At 38.1% G+C, this 16,357-nt stretch overlaps 2 protein-coding genes and 1 pseudogene across 6 annotated transcripts; all 3 read left to right on the top strand.

Moving 5' to 3' along the window:
• Positions 1-135: 135 nt before the first annotated feature.
• LOC119992561 (clathrin interactor EPSIN 1-like) lies at positions 136-5,679 on the top strand. Of its 2 annotated transcripts, XM_038839318.1 has the most exons (14): positions 136-216; positions 321-368; positions 466-517; positions 924-1,003; positions 1,125-1,203; positions 1,321-1,404; positions 1,516-1,661; positions 1,740-1,997; positions 2,244-2,401; positions 2,876-2,890; positions 3,342-3,523; positions 4,120-4,522; positions 4,670-4,701; positions 5,202-5,339. In XM_038839318.1, the coding sequence occupies exons 2-13, from the start codon at positions 328-330 to the stop codon at positions 4,696-4,698; spliced, it is 1,527 nt and encodes a 508-aa protein (XP_038695246.1). In that variant the 5' UTR covers positions 136-216; positions 321-327; the 3' UTR covers positions 4,699-4,701; positions 5,202-5,339. The 2 variants fall into 2 exon arrangements, with proteins under 2 accessions (XP_038695246.1, XP_038695245.1); XM_038839317.1 differs by lacking the exon at positions 4,670-4,701 and having other exon boundaries at positions 137-216; positions 2,876-2,892; positions 3,344-3,523; positions 5,202-5,679.
• Positions 5,680-6,668: 989 nt separating this feature from the next.
• LOC119993151 (protein EARLY FLOWERING 3-like) lies at positions 6,669-12,985 on the top strand. Of its 4 annotated transcripts, XM_038840108.1 has the most exons (6): positions 6,669-6,938; positions 7,090-7,192; positions 7,341-7,625; positions 8,705-9,558; positions 11,498-11,549; positions 11,712-12,985. In XM_038840108.1, the coding sequence occupies exons 3-6, from the start codon at positions 7,410-7,412 to the stop codon at positions 12,693-12,695; spliced, it is 2,106 nt and encodes a 701-aa protein (XP_038696036.1). In that variant the 5' UTR covers positions 6,669-6,938; positions 7,090-7,192; positions 7,341-7,409; the 3' UTR covers positions 12,696-12,985. The 4 variants fall into 4 exon arrangements, with proteins under 4 accessions (XP_038696036.1, XP_038696034.1, XP_038696035.1 ...); XM_038840106.1 differs by having other exon boundaries at positions 7,090-7,625; XM_038840107.1 differs by having other exon boundaries at positions 6,669-7,192.
• An 834-nt stretch (positions 12,986-13,819) lies between these two features.
• LOC119993150 lies at positions 13,820-16,011 on the top strand (annotated as a pseudogene).
• The last annotated feature ends 346 nt before the right edge of the window (positions 16,012-16,357 follow it).

The raw sequence follows: 16,357 nt of genomic DNA, 5'->3' as shown, positions 1-16,357 counted from the left end.
TAAAAAGTCGGGATTATAAATTATTAGGGGGAAAAAAAAAAAAAGGAGCAGCAGTAGCAGAAACAATTCTGCCATGGTAGCGGATGTTGTTACTCATCAATGTCTAAGCTTCGTTGTCTCTTTTGAATCTCTCACTTAAAAACAACCACGAAATAGCACTCCATCACCTACTCGTCCCGAGATCTGAACACGTGATTTTCACAGCGATACTAGAAGGTGCTTCATTCGGTTATCCATTTAATCGATTCGTTTGAGATCTAACAAGTCGACCGCTTAACTCATGTTGTTCTTTTTTTTGTTTGTCACTTTGATTTTGGCAGATCGAGCATGGATTTCATGAAGGTCATCGATCAAACCGTCCGTGAAATGTGAGCTTCCATTTCTGTGAAATGCATCTTCTGCAATCAATCAATCTCGGATATCCGAAGATTTTTTTTTCATTATTTTCTGTTTATGTGATTGCAGTAAGAGAGAGGTGAATCTTAAGGTTTTGAAGGTTCCTGAGATTGAACAGAAGGTAAATGATCTATCTGTACCTATATAAGCATGTATTAATGTGTGTGACTCTCATGTTTTCAGTGTTGTGATTTGATTTAAATTAGCATTGTTCTTTGGTTTAAGAAGTGTCACTATGTATGATTGTCATTTCACTAAGAATTGGATTGCGAAATGGCTTACTGAAATATTTATCTTACCAATGCTTGTAATTTTGTAAGCAATCGTGGTTTATGGAACTCTTAAATATTCCAATCTACCATTCAATGTTGCCATCCTGCAAAAGAACCTGGAATCTGGATGCATGGCTCAATTTGTTTTATGTATTTTTGTTTTTCTTCCTTGTAGTTCAGCGGCTTGTTCTAAAACGAGTAGCTTTAATAAATAATATATTCATGAACTAAGATGTTTTTCCGCTATTAATATAGGTATTGGATGCAACCGATGATGAACCTTGGGGTCCTCATGGCACTGCATTGGCTGAAATAGCTCAGGCCACAAAAAAATTGTAATGTGCACCTTTTGTTCTTTCTTCTGCGTTTTGCTTTTAAATCTTGTTGCTAGTAGTGATTTTTCTCAAGGAAGCTGTTTTGGCTATTCTTTAATATCTGATTCATTTCACTATATAGCACCGAATGCCAGATGGTCATGAGTGTTCTATGGACTAGACTGGTTGAGACTGGCAAGGGTTGGCGTTTTGTCTACAAGGTAAAGCTCTCTCAAACTTGGTGCCAAAGGATACAAATTATAATATTCCAAACTTTTTTGCCTCATTTCCCTTATTCATTGTCATGCCTTTAATATCTATAATTACTTCTGCATCAGGCATTGTCCGTTATTGAGTATCTAGTGTCGCATGGATCCGAAAGAGCAGTTGATGATATAATTGAACATACTATGCAGATCTCAGTGAGGGCTTTCTCTAACATTCTATGATACTTGTCTGTGCATATGTTAATAACTACCAATGTTGATTTTTTTCTAAATTTCAATCGTCCCTTTCTTTGTGCATTGGTGAAGTCACTGACAGGTTTTGAATATGTTGAGCCAAATGGAAAGGACGTAGGACTGAATGTGAGAAAGAAGGCAGAGAATATCGTGTCTCTTTTGAATAATAGAGAAAAAATACAAGAAACTAGAAATAAAGCTGCTGCAAACCGTGACAAGTATGTTTTTAACAATTTTATCATCAGATTAACTCCCGTTGTTGCAATTGATTGAACTGTGTGCTTGAACCTTTTCAGGTACTTTGGTCTTTCATCTACTGGAATAACATACAAGTCAGGGTCAGCATCTCTGGGTGGTGGCAACTTTCGGAGTGGTGATCAATATGGAGGCTTTGGTGGTTCTAGAGAAGGTGATAACTTTAGAAGTAGCTACAAAGACCAGGATCGATACGGAGAAGAAAAGACTGATGATGATTCTCTTGGAAAGTCATGTCGAGGCATTACGAGTGAGAGTCAGGGGAATGGATTAAAAAAAGGATCTACATATTATGGAAGGTTTGACGTTCTTCCTATTCTCGATTGGTTGCAAATTTAAATTTATATTTCCTACAACATTATGTAACTTAAGAATTTGAAGTACTTGCAGCCTTGGATTTTCCATATGTGTTATTTCCATTTATGCCCTTTTTGATGTTATCATTTTTCAAAGAGATGTTATCATTTAATTTCAAAAAATTATATTGTGCGTGTGTAGAAAATATGATTGCCCCGAAATGTTAATTAAAAGTGGTTATTTTGCAGCAAGGATCAAAATAACAAGTCATCTAGTGCATCAAAGTCATCGGCAAAGTTTTATGAGTCTGACAAGTACAGTTCAACTCATTCCCAAATCTCAAGTGTACTTTCGAATAATAATGACGACGATTTTGATGACTTTGATCCTCGAGGAACTACAAGTAGTAAGTATTCTGAAGTACGTCTCACAGTGTGCAGAGTTAAGTCTTAGATCTAGAATCTACATATCTGCCAATGTTGTTCTGTATATATTTTGCAGTACCATGTAACTGTATCAAACCAATGCCATTATATGTTGTCTGAGGCATCTTTGATAACTGCTGGCTTCTTGGTTTTTTTTATGACTGTATAGGTGTGCCAAAAATGTCTTTTGTGCTAAAAATTTTATATCTTGGCTTGTTCAAAAAAAATAATTCATGTCTTGGTTCAGTAATGCTTTTCATGTAGATAATTCTCTTAGAAATACCGTCATTTTTTTGTCACGGTGTTTTCTTCTTTAGCATGATCAAAGGTTTTTTCAGCAGAATGACTTCTAATAATACTAACTACCAAACTAGAGCTCATTTCTCTTGAATGAGATACTTGATAGGATGTACCGATGCACTTTGTATCCAATCATAATTTGTCTTATTCTGCAGAGCCGGCTGCAGGGAGCCAAGGGTGGATTTAGGGGGGGACTACACTAGGCTGTAGTCCCCCCCAAATGTTTGGTAATTATATATATATATATATACTTACACATATATACACGCACATATATATATATGGATACATGCATACATACATATACATATACATACATACTTACATAATTATACATAAATAAATAAAAATACAATTATATACATGTTCATACCTAAATATACACTAAGCCACCTAAATAAAAACACACTTTGTATCTACTCTCTTTCGTTGGTGCAAGTGTGTAACCGTGTTTCTTCATAAGTTCGTCTTAAGAATCTCAACTAACAGTAAGCCTACATGCCTAATCAACTAATTTCAGTAACTTGTACTGCCAATTAAATAGGTATAATGTAAATAGCCTAAAAAAAATTTCCGAACAGTCCCCCCTAACATAAATTCCTGGTTCCGCCCTTGCAGGGGGCTCTAACCAAGTGGATCTGTTTGGACAAAGTTTTGTTGGTGATCTCTTAGATGTGACGACATCTGTTCCCTCAGAAACATCTGCTGTGAAAAGCAATCCACCAGAGGTTGATCTGTTTGCCGATGCCACTTTTGTATCAGCATCTTCCGAAATTGAAAAGGGGCCAAGCTCTCAGTCTCAGGTCTGATACTTTCCAATCTCAGTTTCAAGCACTGCAATAAATATGGGATAATCTTATTTCTGTGTTCTGTTTGAGGTTGGATAATAGTCATAATACTGTTATGTAGTTTTACATTTTTCAGTGAGAATATAGGTTTTTTTGATGCCGTTCCAATGGTGTTTGTGTTTTGATTAATTCAACCCTTGGAGTGCCTTAATTGGGTCCTAGTAGCTTGAACTTGGAATTCTTTGTGGTGTGATTACCTATGTATTATTGTATGTGTTCTATTCACTCTTGCTCCACAATTCTCAATGTCTGTAACAGAAGCTAACGAATTGCTCTTTCCATTTTGAGAAGCCATCTAGTATGTTCTCATTGATGTGAAATGAAACCATGGAACTCTCAACTTATTGTTTGTGTTCCTCTCAATCTTCTTGGATAATGACATTGATTCCAAGATATAGAAAGTTAAATGAAAAGTATTATGAGCATAAAGCTTTTAACTAGGTAGCATAGGGGCACTTGACTAATCTGGGGAGTTAAGGTATATTCTTTCTACATAGGTTGCCAAAGTGCATACTTATAAACTAACAGATTCAGGCATAACCATTTTGCAGACTGATGTGGATTTATTCGCTTCCCAACCAGCCATCTCTTCTTCAGCTCCTCCAACTGTTGACTTTTTTGCCACTCCAGATCCAGTTGTGCAACCAGAAATGAAGACCCCAGAAGTGGATACCAAGTCTGACCCAACAAATACTAACATTGTTGATCCATTTGCTTCAGTTCCAATGAACAATTTTGATGAATCTAATCTTTTCGGGGAGTTCAGTTCACATTCTGATTCAGCTACTACAAACAATCCACAAAGTCCTGCTCCTGACAGCAGCCTGAACAGTGTGGGTGGAAAAGCTTTAGAAGACTCTAAGCCTACACCAAAGAAGGATTCTTTCCAAGTGAAATCTGGAGTATGGGCTGATTCACTAAGCCGTGGACTCATTGATCTTAATATAACCGCTCGTAAGTATATATTTTTCGATGTCCATTTCCTCCTGAAGTATCATCACTATTTAAATATGCATGCTATCTATGCCACTAACATATTAGTTTTATCTATTTTGCTGTAATCATGAGTCTATGTTATTAAGACTAGATTTGTTTTCGCAGAAAACATACAAATCCTAACCATCAACTGACTGGTACATATTGTTCGATTATCCCCACCCTTGCCCCCTCTTTTGCTTTGTTTAAATATTATGGGCATGATGGAGACATCTCGACATTCTGCTGTTGGAGCTTGTGTTTTCATTATTTTTTTGAAGCTTTCACTGCCAAAGTAGTTGAACATGACTTGTACTGGATGTGTTTACATATCTCAAAGAATAATCCTAGTTGTTTAGTTAAAATGAAGGCATATTCAAGTTGATTATAAGCATGACCTCAAACATGTTCCTCTATGTCGTGCACTTTGGAGCAACTTTTTGGGAGAATAGTGTACTGAGAACACCAGTTGTAGACTTCCTTTATTAGCAAATCTCTTTTGTGGATGGATTATAGATATGCCAATTTTGGTACAATAATCAAATGCTAACGTCTCTTCATCTCTTGATCTGCTCGTGTCCCCAAATTTTGTTTGTTTTGAGGTGTACTAATTACTTAAAAAATCTCTAATAGATGTGCTAACTAAACTTACCTGCAGCCAAGAAGGTATCACTGGCAGATGTCGGAATTGTGGGACTGGATGATGGATTAGATGGAAGGGAGAAGGGACCTCCAGCTTCCAATTACATGGCGAGAGCAATGGGTATGGGGTCTGGTATGGGAATGTCAAGTTTTGCATCTTCACAGGCTCCCGGGAGCAGCGGCAGGAATGACTTTTTCTCAAGTCTTGGCAGCCAACAATATCAATTTGGTAACTTCAAGAAGTAAATTGAACTTCGTTCCGCCTTTTTGCCTGCATGTAAATTCTCATTATATTCTTTTGCCAATTCGCTTTAAGTTATATCGATGCGTCGAGCTCGAGCATGGCTTGCGCAAAGTGGTAGTTGCATCAAACAGTATGGTGATTGGATAAATGTATTCATCATGAGCGGTGATAATCTGCGGGTCGTTTATTTTGTCCAATTGATTGGAAATTATTGCATTTTTAAAGTATTTTTCTGGGTTGTGAGCTTCCTGTTTGATATTGTTCTTAGTTGTCCCGGTGATAGATGATCGGCACGGCGTCATATAAACTACCAGGGACTTATTTACACTGTCTCTCGCTGATAAGGGGGCATGCGTTATTGTCCAATATGATTTTGTATTCTGCGACTGCTGATGATTCCAGTTGGGTGATATTGAGGGGGCTACTGGGTATTCTTGTTCTTGCAGGCACAACCACTAGCAGCTCCATCATTTATATGGGCCGGACTTACCATTGAATTCACATGGGTTATGTTGAAAGCCTCGCTATAAGGCCCAAATCCAAGACAATGTGGACTTGTTCATATGGGCTGGATTTGACGTTTTTGACACCCAAGATCATTGTTAGATCTTTCTGAATTTTGCCCAAACACAAAGGAAACTTTCAAGAGAATTATATTAAGATTTCATTTGAAAAAGCTTGTTACCATGACAAAATTTTGATATATTATGTCTTAGATATGTTCTTGCAGACTCTAGAATGGGTGCATTTTATTAGAGAAACCAGGTCCCTGATGGGTAGTCTTGGTTTCTCTCAATGTCAACATATTAATGGTTCAGGCAATGTTGGAGCTCATTTCATTACGCGAATGGCTAAGTTTGTTCGATGAAAGTTTATCTGGTTAGATGGTTGTTTCTCTTATTAGGAGGGAGCAAGTTCAGACCTTGTAGTTTTTCTTGAAGGGTAATGAAGTTTCCTTTTGTCTAAAAAAATATATGTATGAAAACTCTAAAACATGGAAATGTTTTCTTCCCAGCATGAACTCTCCCCTCACAACAGACCTAACCAGAGACCCAAATGAAATTCCAAAAACAAATGCCAACTAGAAAGCCCAACTCTATCCAGACACCCAACTCCCACACAAAATAAAAACTCCCCAGACCTCATGAAATTGCTCAGAGAGAGAGAGACAGTGTCATTGTCACATACCCAACCCCATCCAATATGAACCTTTTATAATGAAAAAAATAAAAAAAAGGAGCCACAAAGAATCAAAAGCCAAACGGATCCTTTTTCTTTGAAAGTATATTTTTATGAAGAGTTTGATCCGAAATCTTCATCATTTGATGTTGTTCTTTGTAAATCAATTATTTTATAAAATTAAAAAACGCAGAATTATGATTCGTTGTCATCGAAGAATCGCACTAGAAAATGGCTTCTATCCAAACGGGTCCCATAATCTCGCACTTTTTGCCTGGCCTTTACCCTTTTGTAGATTTTAAGGCGATTGTCTCATGAGGAATCCCTAATGTAAGTGACAACCATTTGGCTCCGGACACATCTTCCTTTATTTCCCTTCTCGAATCTCTCTCTATTGCATTCGCTATATTGTCACTCAATCCTCACACAATTGTGTTCGTTTGTGTTGTTTGTGGATTTGATCAACTTTGGTGAAAATCAGGCTGTTTTCCCTACTGGGTCTGCGAGATCTCGAGCTTTTGCAATTCGGTTCTGATTTTGAAGGCTTGGTTCGGCCTGGGATGTGATTAATCTCTCCCTCAACGGTAAAGAACTGGATTTTACTTTCTGGGTGTTTTACTTAAGAGTATTTGTTTGTTCCTAGTGAGGCGAAGCTGTTAGTCTTCAATGGAAGGAGCGATTTTAGTGGTTTCTCTTGTGGGTTTGTAATGGGATCTTTTGATTGCTTTCCAGCCGAAGTAAATTTTTGTAGTTGGAGATTGTGTTCGTGTTGAATTTTGGTTTAGAGAGCGAAAAAAGGAGATGAAGAGAGGTAAAGATGATGAGAAGATTATGGGGCCTATGTTCCCAAGACTTCACGTGAATGATAAAGATAAAGGAGGACCCAGAGCACCTCCAAGGAACAAGATGGCACTCTATGAGCAGCTCAGTATTCCTTCTCAGAGGTTCAATCCGAGCATCTTGCCTCTTAACCCAAGTAACACGAGCAACTCAGTTCCTCCTGGGTCTTCTAGCCAGGTAGATTTCTGTTACATTCTGTAAATGAGTTTTCTGCTTATGAATTTATTATTTGGTAATGTATTGGATCCTTCAGTACGTCTTTATGCATGACAATTATTTGCAGCAAATTTATGTTTGGACGATGCAAGGTTATTTTTTTTTGCCTCTGAGTGATTGTATATCTAATCTGTTGCTGGTGTGGTTTAGAAGCTTGGTTGATAGGGAGCTGATGTACTTGGTTTTTCATTGTAGATGAAAGTTTCTTTGAAGAGGAGATGTTGTTAAATTTCAAGTTAGATTTTGACAGTTTTGTAATACTTTTCTTGGTTATTACTTACCGTTGATGTTTTGAGCAAATATGAAGACCTTTCATCTTTCTAGGACTCTATTCAATTTGTTGTGTTTGAATAACTAGGCAGTGTGATAATTCAACAACATTTTGAAGAAAATGTTATTCTATGCAAAATCCGGAAACACACATTTTTTTGCCAAGCTTGTACTGTGATAAAGATACGAAGAGGAGATTAATTACGTGTCTTTTGAGATGTTGAGATTGGTTAAGCATCATAACATTTTTGTTGAAATTTTAACTACTGTTTTGGAGTCTCTGCTCTCCTCCCTTTTCATGCATATCACAACTGGTATACATACTTCATGCTCATAGTTGAATATGATTTTTGGGCTTTGAGGATGGGGGATTGCAAGCTTTTAACTGGATTATACACAATTTCATTGGTGTTGGAGCCACCACACAAAAGTCCCACATTGAAAAAATGTGAGAACCATATGTGCTTTATAAGCAAATGGATTAGAACCCAGCTCAAGAGTATAAGCTTTTGAGTAAGGTGGGCCTCCAATCCATTTGAGGAAGATGCCATGTATAAGGCCCATTACAATGGGCTTCCCAAAAGATCTAAAATGTTAACACACACTATGGTCAATGGTAATTGTCAGTTGTCCTTTTTTGTTTGAACATTCATGTGTGTAAGCGTCCGTATGTGCTTTGACATCAGCATGATTGCATGAGGGAGTAGCTCTTGTATAATCGTTGGATGATGGTCGTACAATCTAATTCTATAAATGGTCTGTTTCTCCAGGGTGGTGGCCAGGAAAGAAATTTGCCTTTCCCATTTCATGTCCACCCATCGATGCCAAAGAATATGGCCGATAAGTTTCGGCCTTACCAGATTGATGGAGGCAATTTGAAAACTCCGACATCCCAACTTGGGCAAAAAAAGAGGGCTGGTGATGAAGATGATTTTAGGGTCCCTGTATATGTTAATTCCGGGATGGATCAATGCAATAATGAAACTCAGAACAGCTCTGATAGGGAAAGACCCACTCCCTTCACAACAAGTCATTCAGTGAAATTCCAAAATGTTTGTGTTAAGGATCCAAAAAGAGTTAACGTAGCATGTCCAAGTTTGAGACAAGAGGTTAAAAACCACAGCGATCAGAACCCTGAAGTGTGTGTCTCAAGTAGGGATCATTCAGTAAAATCTGCCACAAATTTACCGATTAGAAAAAAGGCTGATGGAAATGTGTATAAAGCAAATTTATCTCCAAATCAAGAGTATCCAGACCACCGTTTGGCTAACTTCGGCAGATATGTTGCTAATGGAGATTGTTTACAAGGAGAGTCTAGAGCTGTATTGCAGCGGCATGACAGTGGACATAGTGATGAGGTTATTGAGAGTGCAAGATACTTGGAGCGTGCTGATGTTTCCCAACCAAGAAGCAGATTTCATTCGAGGGAGGAATCTGGAAGTCCTAGTGAATCTCATGGAGACAGAGCACGTGGACTGCCACAACCGAGAAACGAAGATAAAAGTGATGATGCCTCTGAAACATCTATGGTGGATTCTATGTCAGGCTTGGATATCTCTCCTGATGATGTTGTGGGAATAATTGGTCAGAAACACTTCTGGAAAGCAAGAAGAGCAATTGTCAAGTAAGTCTCTTTTCTCATTGATAGCTACTAGATACTATGTGTTAAGGAAGGCAGTATTATATGGCATTCCTTCAGGTTTTCCTTTTTGTTGGTCAAGGATTGGTAGCTGAACACATTTGGTGAACAATATGTATGCACAAGCTCTGATTTTTCCACCCTTGTTCTTATGAAGATATAATCATCAAATTAATAACACCAAGTTAATGATGCTGCTGTCAGCAGGAAAAAAAAGAAGAAAAAGGAGGCCAAACATTAAATGATATTTCTTTTGATATCAAAGTTCTTAGTAGGTCTTGATACTGGTTCTGGTTTTTATCCAGTTATAAATTCTGTTATATGATAGGATTGCCTTTTTCCTGCTTTCATTTTTAAATTGCTACTGAGTATGTAATTAATGTCCATTTAAAAAAATGTTGTAAATGATCACAGTTGTTTCATGTACTGTCAGTTTCTCTGATCCAATTTTTTGTTCACTTCTGGTCTTAGGCTAGAGATAGCGTGTAGATGATGATAGTGAGCGATTTTAGGAACAAGGATTTGGATTTTTATCTTATCGGTATGATGTGATGTGATCATAAGCATCTTTGAAAATATGGACATCTTCGATTGGAGAAATTAAGTGGCAAAGTGGTTGTGGGAAGATGCTACATTTGTTTCTTTTTGATTGCTTTTATTGTTATATAGAGTGATATAAATTTGCATTAGATTTTTGAATGTATATAAATACTAACGCTAGGACTGTGGAATGGTTGTCCTGACTTGTCCATTCTGTACGGGAGAGTTGTGAATATGGCTTCTGGGGGAGGGAGGATTTAATTTATGGAGTGCATGGATGCGTTTCAAGGTGGCATGTTTGCCAGTTCAAAGTTCATCATGGATCGTAGAGCTGTTGTTGGGTGAATTCCTAAAGCTAAAAGAATAACATTGAAAATTCACTATGGGGAATCATTGGTGACCAAGGTTTGGAAGAGATTTTTGTCTTGGATAAAGTGTCTTGGTATCTTAAGTTGGTGGATTTTGTATCTGGAGCTCTCCCAAGCTTAGCTTGTAACTTTGCCAATGTATAATGTGCATACATTCTATGTACTTTTTGTTCAAATTATGTGTGTGGCAATAACTGTGTGAAAAAGAATGATACATAAATTCTTACATGTTGTAACTTGTAACTGTAAAAATATAATATACCTTTTGCTTTCTGTTTGATTTACGGTAAGGAGGATGTCTGGTGAAAAATTACTCGTGGCTTTTACAGTTATCTATTTGTTCATATTATTAGTTGTTCAATTAGATGCTTTATTTACACAGATTGTGTATATTTGTATTCAATTATTCATGTTTATATTTTAGATTATAAAGTGTTTATAGCATGGTGGAGGGAGTCTATTGCATTAATCCTTCCATCAGACTTTATTTTGCGGAACATAGTGAGTTGATAAATTGTCATGGGAATTTTCAAAGCTTCAATATGTCCTTTAATCACTTTGTCTTTGAAAGTTTTTCTCTATACCACCAGATGTTATCTTCTTGTCTTGAGTATAATGAATCGTATTTGCAATGCATTTAAGGTAATATCTTGTGACTACTTCTCTCCTTGCATACGTGTTCTTTCTTGCATGCGCACATGTCTCTCTCTCTCTCTCTCTCTCAAATGCTGCAGGTTTTATGTGAAATCTCTCGTTTACGTATGTAAATCAAGTTGATTTATTCATTCTATATGCACTGAGGATATGTGAGGGAAGTAAATTTCAAGTTGACCCAAATGAACCACTTAACAGGAAGGTTCCGAGTCTAAATTGTAGTAATCTAAAATTATACTCTCTCTTACCTGATTGGTCTCCCTGTCTTCCCCTTTCCCATCGATGAAAAATTGATTATTGATAGAATCTTCATTTCACTCTGGATTTTTTTTTCTTGATCTTGCTGTTGTTATTCTCTACAGTCAACAAAGGGTGTTCGCTGTTCAAGTGTTTGAGTTGCATAGACTGATAAAGGTGAGGTGATAATGAACACTGTTAAATAGCTTTAGTGTACATACATATATATATAAACATATGTGTGTATATATGTGTGTGTGTCTATATATAGATATATATATATATATATAATAAATCTGGTTTGATTTTAAATGGCTGAACTCTTTCAGTTTTGAGCAGGTTCAACGATTAATCGCTGCATCACCAGATTTTTTATCCGATGGAACTTATCTTGTGAAACCTTCTATGAAGTCCTATCCTGCAGCAAAAGTTCCGATAGAGTATGTTGTTACACCATCACCACATGTTCAGAGCAAGGATGATATCGAGAAGCCAAACCATAACATGGAACGCTCTGCGGAAACCGCAGTTGTAGAGACATCCATCTCTCCTGGGAAAATTGGGAGTCAACCTTTGAATTTTGGTCCACCACAGGTACCTGTAGCCACCGATACCAAAATGGCTCCTTGGTGTTTCCATTCATCTCCTGGGCATCAATGGTTAGTTCCTGTGATGTCGCCTTCAGAAGGACTGATCTACAAACCATATCCTGCACCTGGATTCGTGGGAAATGCTTGTGGTGGATATGGTCCTTTTGGTCCTACTCCTTTACCTGGTAACTTTTTGAATCCCTCATATAGTATTCCGACCTCTAATCATAACCATCAAGGGTTTGGGGTTCTGCCAGGCGTCCCTACAGTTGGTCAGAATTTCTTCCCTCCATATGGTATGCCATTCATGAATACAGCCATCTCTAGCTCAGCTGTCGAACAAACGAACTGGTTTGTAGGACCTGGTTCACATGGTCAAACTAGTCACTTGTCTGAAACCCCAGCTAGTTTCAACACAGAACATCAGAACTCTTGCAGTGTGCCGACCCAGAAGAGTGGAGCACTTCCACAAGTTACAAAGTTCCAGGCATCTAGAGAGTCTGAGGTACAAGGAAGTACACCAAATAGTCCCATTGAAAAAGGAGATGGAACTGCTCAAAGAAATGGTGCTCTTCCTCTTTTCCCTATAGCAGGGGCCTCTCAGCCTCATGGCACAGACCAGCCAAGAAGAGTAATAAAAGTTACACCTCACAATCGTATATCTGCCTCTGAATCAGTAGCTCGAATTTTTCAGTCTATGCAAGAAGAGAGAAAACAACATGAATCCACTTAAAGTTTCGATCGATCACTGGTATGTAAACTTGAACTTACATGGGATGATGTGCTTGGTCTTCCTCTGTATTTTATTGTGGTGTGATATTTTTGTAACGTTTTTTCGTTCTTTCCTCTTGTCGACATAGTTTACTCATATACATAGATATGTCTCTGGAAGGTAACAGGAAGTCAGTGTGACATGAAATGCTGTCTATGTTATAGATAATGGGTGAACTTGTCACTGCAGCAGACCTTGGTTTATAAGTTGTATGGCACTTGTTTTTGCATCAACTTCTTCTTTTCCGTTCTTTTTTTGTGAAATCAAGATAAAAGAGTGTTGCTTACTATTGAGAACTCTGTACTAAACAAGGGTTTGATGGGAGCCGACGAATGAAGGATGTGTGCCCTAGGTGTAACCACTTGGGTGATATCTAGTGGTGAATCTCTCTAGGATTAAACCGTATGACTTGGGAGGTTCGGAGTTCAATTCTCACATGGAGCAATACCAATCATGGTCACACGTTGGGCTTTGGTTCAAGTTATTCTGTCGTTGGATGAGAAGTTTCTGTGCGTGCGGACGTGATGATCTGAGTTTAGATTCATATCGAATGTCTAAAGGACAAATTTCTATCTGACTAAGTGTTATTTTTGACAAATTGTCACTTGGAAAATTTAGCTTGGGAAAACTTGCACCGATCTCTGTTTCTTAAGGTAGTTTTTTGTTGTTTCTTGAATCCGGGTGCTTCCTTTCATCGACTTCGGTTTGTAATTTTCTAGACTACTATCATAGCGTTGGGTAAAACTTTGTTATCATGGAGTAACTGTTGGGGCTTTTATATTCTCTTCAAAGTAATTTGTAGCATAGAAGTGGGCCAGACTGGGTTTGAAACATGGACGGTAAACAAGGTCCATAGATCTGCAAACGGGCTTGCCCACTATATCACCGGATGGCCCGTGGGCTGGTTTGCAACATGGACAGTAAACAAGGTCCAAGAATCTACGAACCAGCTTGCTCACGTGATTACAAAATGGGCCGTGGACCGACGATCTCTTGCGGATTATTGAAGTGGGCCTGACTGGGCTTGCAACATGGACGGTGAACGAAGTCCATATATATCTACAAACAGTTGCATAAAACGCTTCCGTTTTTGGTATTTTTTCAGCCGATATACGTACCTTACCTTCTCCATTGCCAGACCAGAGAAGATCGAAGAGATATTATGGAGGGAATCGAAGGACAGAGTTCGGGGTCTGCTCGGTACACGTTGAAGCCGGCGCGCATAAACAACGAGGACATACTGTTCTGCGTAGATGTGGACGCAGAATCGATGGTGGAAATGAAAGCCACAGGTCCTAATGGGAGGCCGCTGACCAGATTGGACACGATCAGGCAAGCTATCCTTCTCTTCATCAACTCCAAGCTCTCCATCAATCCTGAACAACGCTTTGGTTTCGCTGCTCTCTCTAAATCCGCTTCTTTGGTAGCCACCACTCTCTCTTTACCGTTTCATACAGTGCTTTATTTTCTGTCATTACCTTTATTGATATTGAGAATTTGAGAATCGACGAATACATAGATTTTTTTAGACTTTAGTTGAATCCAAGGTTGATATCAGACGATCAGTCAATGATTAAACTTGTGGAAGCAAAATCTGTCACTCTGAATTGGAGGCTAAGCCGGAAATTGCATTTATGAATTGTGAGGGATTGCGGTTTTTGCCACCGTGCTTTTTCTGTTCTTGCTACGTCAAGCTAAGTTAAGAGATGTTAATTGAGCTTCTTTTGAACTTGAAAATGATAAATATGTATAGTGAGACAGGTAAAGGTGTGGGGAGGAGGAAATTCATCAGAAGAACTTTAAGACGAAGTGCATCAAGAAAATAATTGAATCATGGTTAATTTGGACTGAAACCATCTCATTGTGACAGATTGATCTGGGTTGTGGAATAAAGGAGAGAGTTCCCATGTAATAAGGACTACAGGGTGGTTTATTTGATTTCTTTCCCCCTTACTTTAGAGGACTTTACAATTAATAGGAAATGTTCTGATGTTTTTTTTTTATACAATGTAGCTTCGGAAAGAGTTTAGCAGCGAAGTTGAGTTTGCGATAACTGTGCTTCGGGGCCTCTCAGCTACTCATCTTCTGGTCAAGCAGATCTCACCCATCTATTCAAGATAGCAGCTCATGAAGCAAAGAAATCCCGTGCGCAGAACCGGATATTCAGGGTGGTAAGTACATTAGATGTACTCTTATTTACACCAACCATAGTTATTTTATTAAGTGTGCAAAGTGTATAACATGTATATAATTTTTCTGCGCTTCTTTACAAACTCTCAATTCACATTTTCATCAGAATGCTTTTTACACCATGTGGAGTTTTCCTATGAATTCTTTACATTCCATGTTCTTATATCATCTTATGGAGATTGTTCATTCACTGACTAGATCTGGGAACACTATCTTCTCTGCTTGTTAAATTCTGAGAATTGATGATTTGAGTGTTTCTTTCTCTTATTGTGATTACTTTATTCTGGATCTTTGACATGTGTTTCAATCTCTTATGATGATTCATTGGTGACTAAATTTTGGCTTGCATGAAATTGTTTATGGCAGTCTTTCCTCCTTTGAGATGCCACTGGATAATGACATTTGTTGCTTCTAGATTCTTATCTACTGCAGGTCATCTGTACGACCACAAAATCAATGGCCTGCAAACCAGAAGCTCTTCACTTTAGATGTGTTATACCTTCATGACAAGCCTGGACCTGACAACTGCCCCCAGAAAGTCTATGATGCACTTGTTGACACCCTCGAACTCGTCAGCGAGTATGAGGGCTATATTTTTGAAAGCGGGCAGGGGCTAGCACGTGCTCTATTCCGACACATATGTGTGTTTTTATCACACCCTCAGCAGCGCTGCCCACAAGACGATCTTGACATGCCCAAGTCTCTTGTAAAGAAGTCTCCTGCAGCTGATCCCACTGATGGTGAAGAGAGTGTTACCGTATCTAGCCAATGAATGAACAAAGCCACTTTGTAAGTTCACTCATCTTCTGATTTGGTTTTCATTTGCTTGCTGTTTTAATATGTATATCGACATCCGCTTTTCTTCAACCAGTTGTAAATCCATTAAATAGGAACTTCAGAATGGATCATGACATCAAATGCTTTCTCTGTTAAATATATTCACAAAACCGTAGGCATATATGGAATACAACGATACACTTGTATGGGATATTGGGATTCAAACTACTCATTCCATTAAGAACTGGATAAGTCTACATTATTAGGAGTTACTTGACTAATTGAATGTCAATGAACAGTCTGAAGCTTCTGATAGTTGATAACAAAGCTGTGATATAGTTTCATATGGAATTGTGATTGTTGTCATCAGCCTGTTCAGGCTAACTAAGCCAAAACATGTTCTCAGTTTGGATAATCTCAATCATAGAAAACTGAAATGTCTATGAATTCTCCTTGAATGGTGTGGGTGTGCGTGTCAACCCTACTGAATTATATTAGGATGCTGATTATATTAGGATCCATTATTGGTGTATAGTTAATTGTTCCTTGAGATACAAAGAGCAGTGCAGTTTTGGCAAAGATTATCCGATTCTGCCAATTGAAATGGTCAGCCAGAAGCATATTTTAAGCAAAGTCTAAAAGCATGTCCATTGCTG

This window comes from Tripterygium wilfordii, chromosome 23 (assembly GCF_013401445.1).
Source record: "Tripterygium wilfordii isolate XIE 37 chromosome 23, ASM1340144v1, whole genome shotgun sequence".
NCBI classification, from domain to species: Eukaryota; Viridiplantae; Streptophyta; class Magnoliopsida; order Celastrales; family Celastraceae; genus Tripterygium; species Tripterygium wilfordii.
This window is presented reverse-complemented; position numbering and strand designations above follow the sequence as displayed.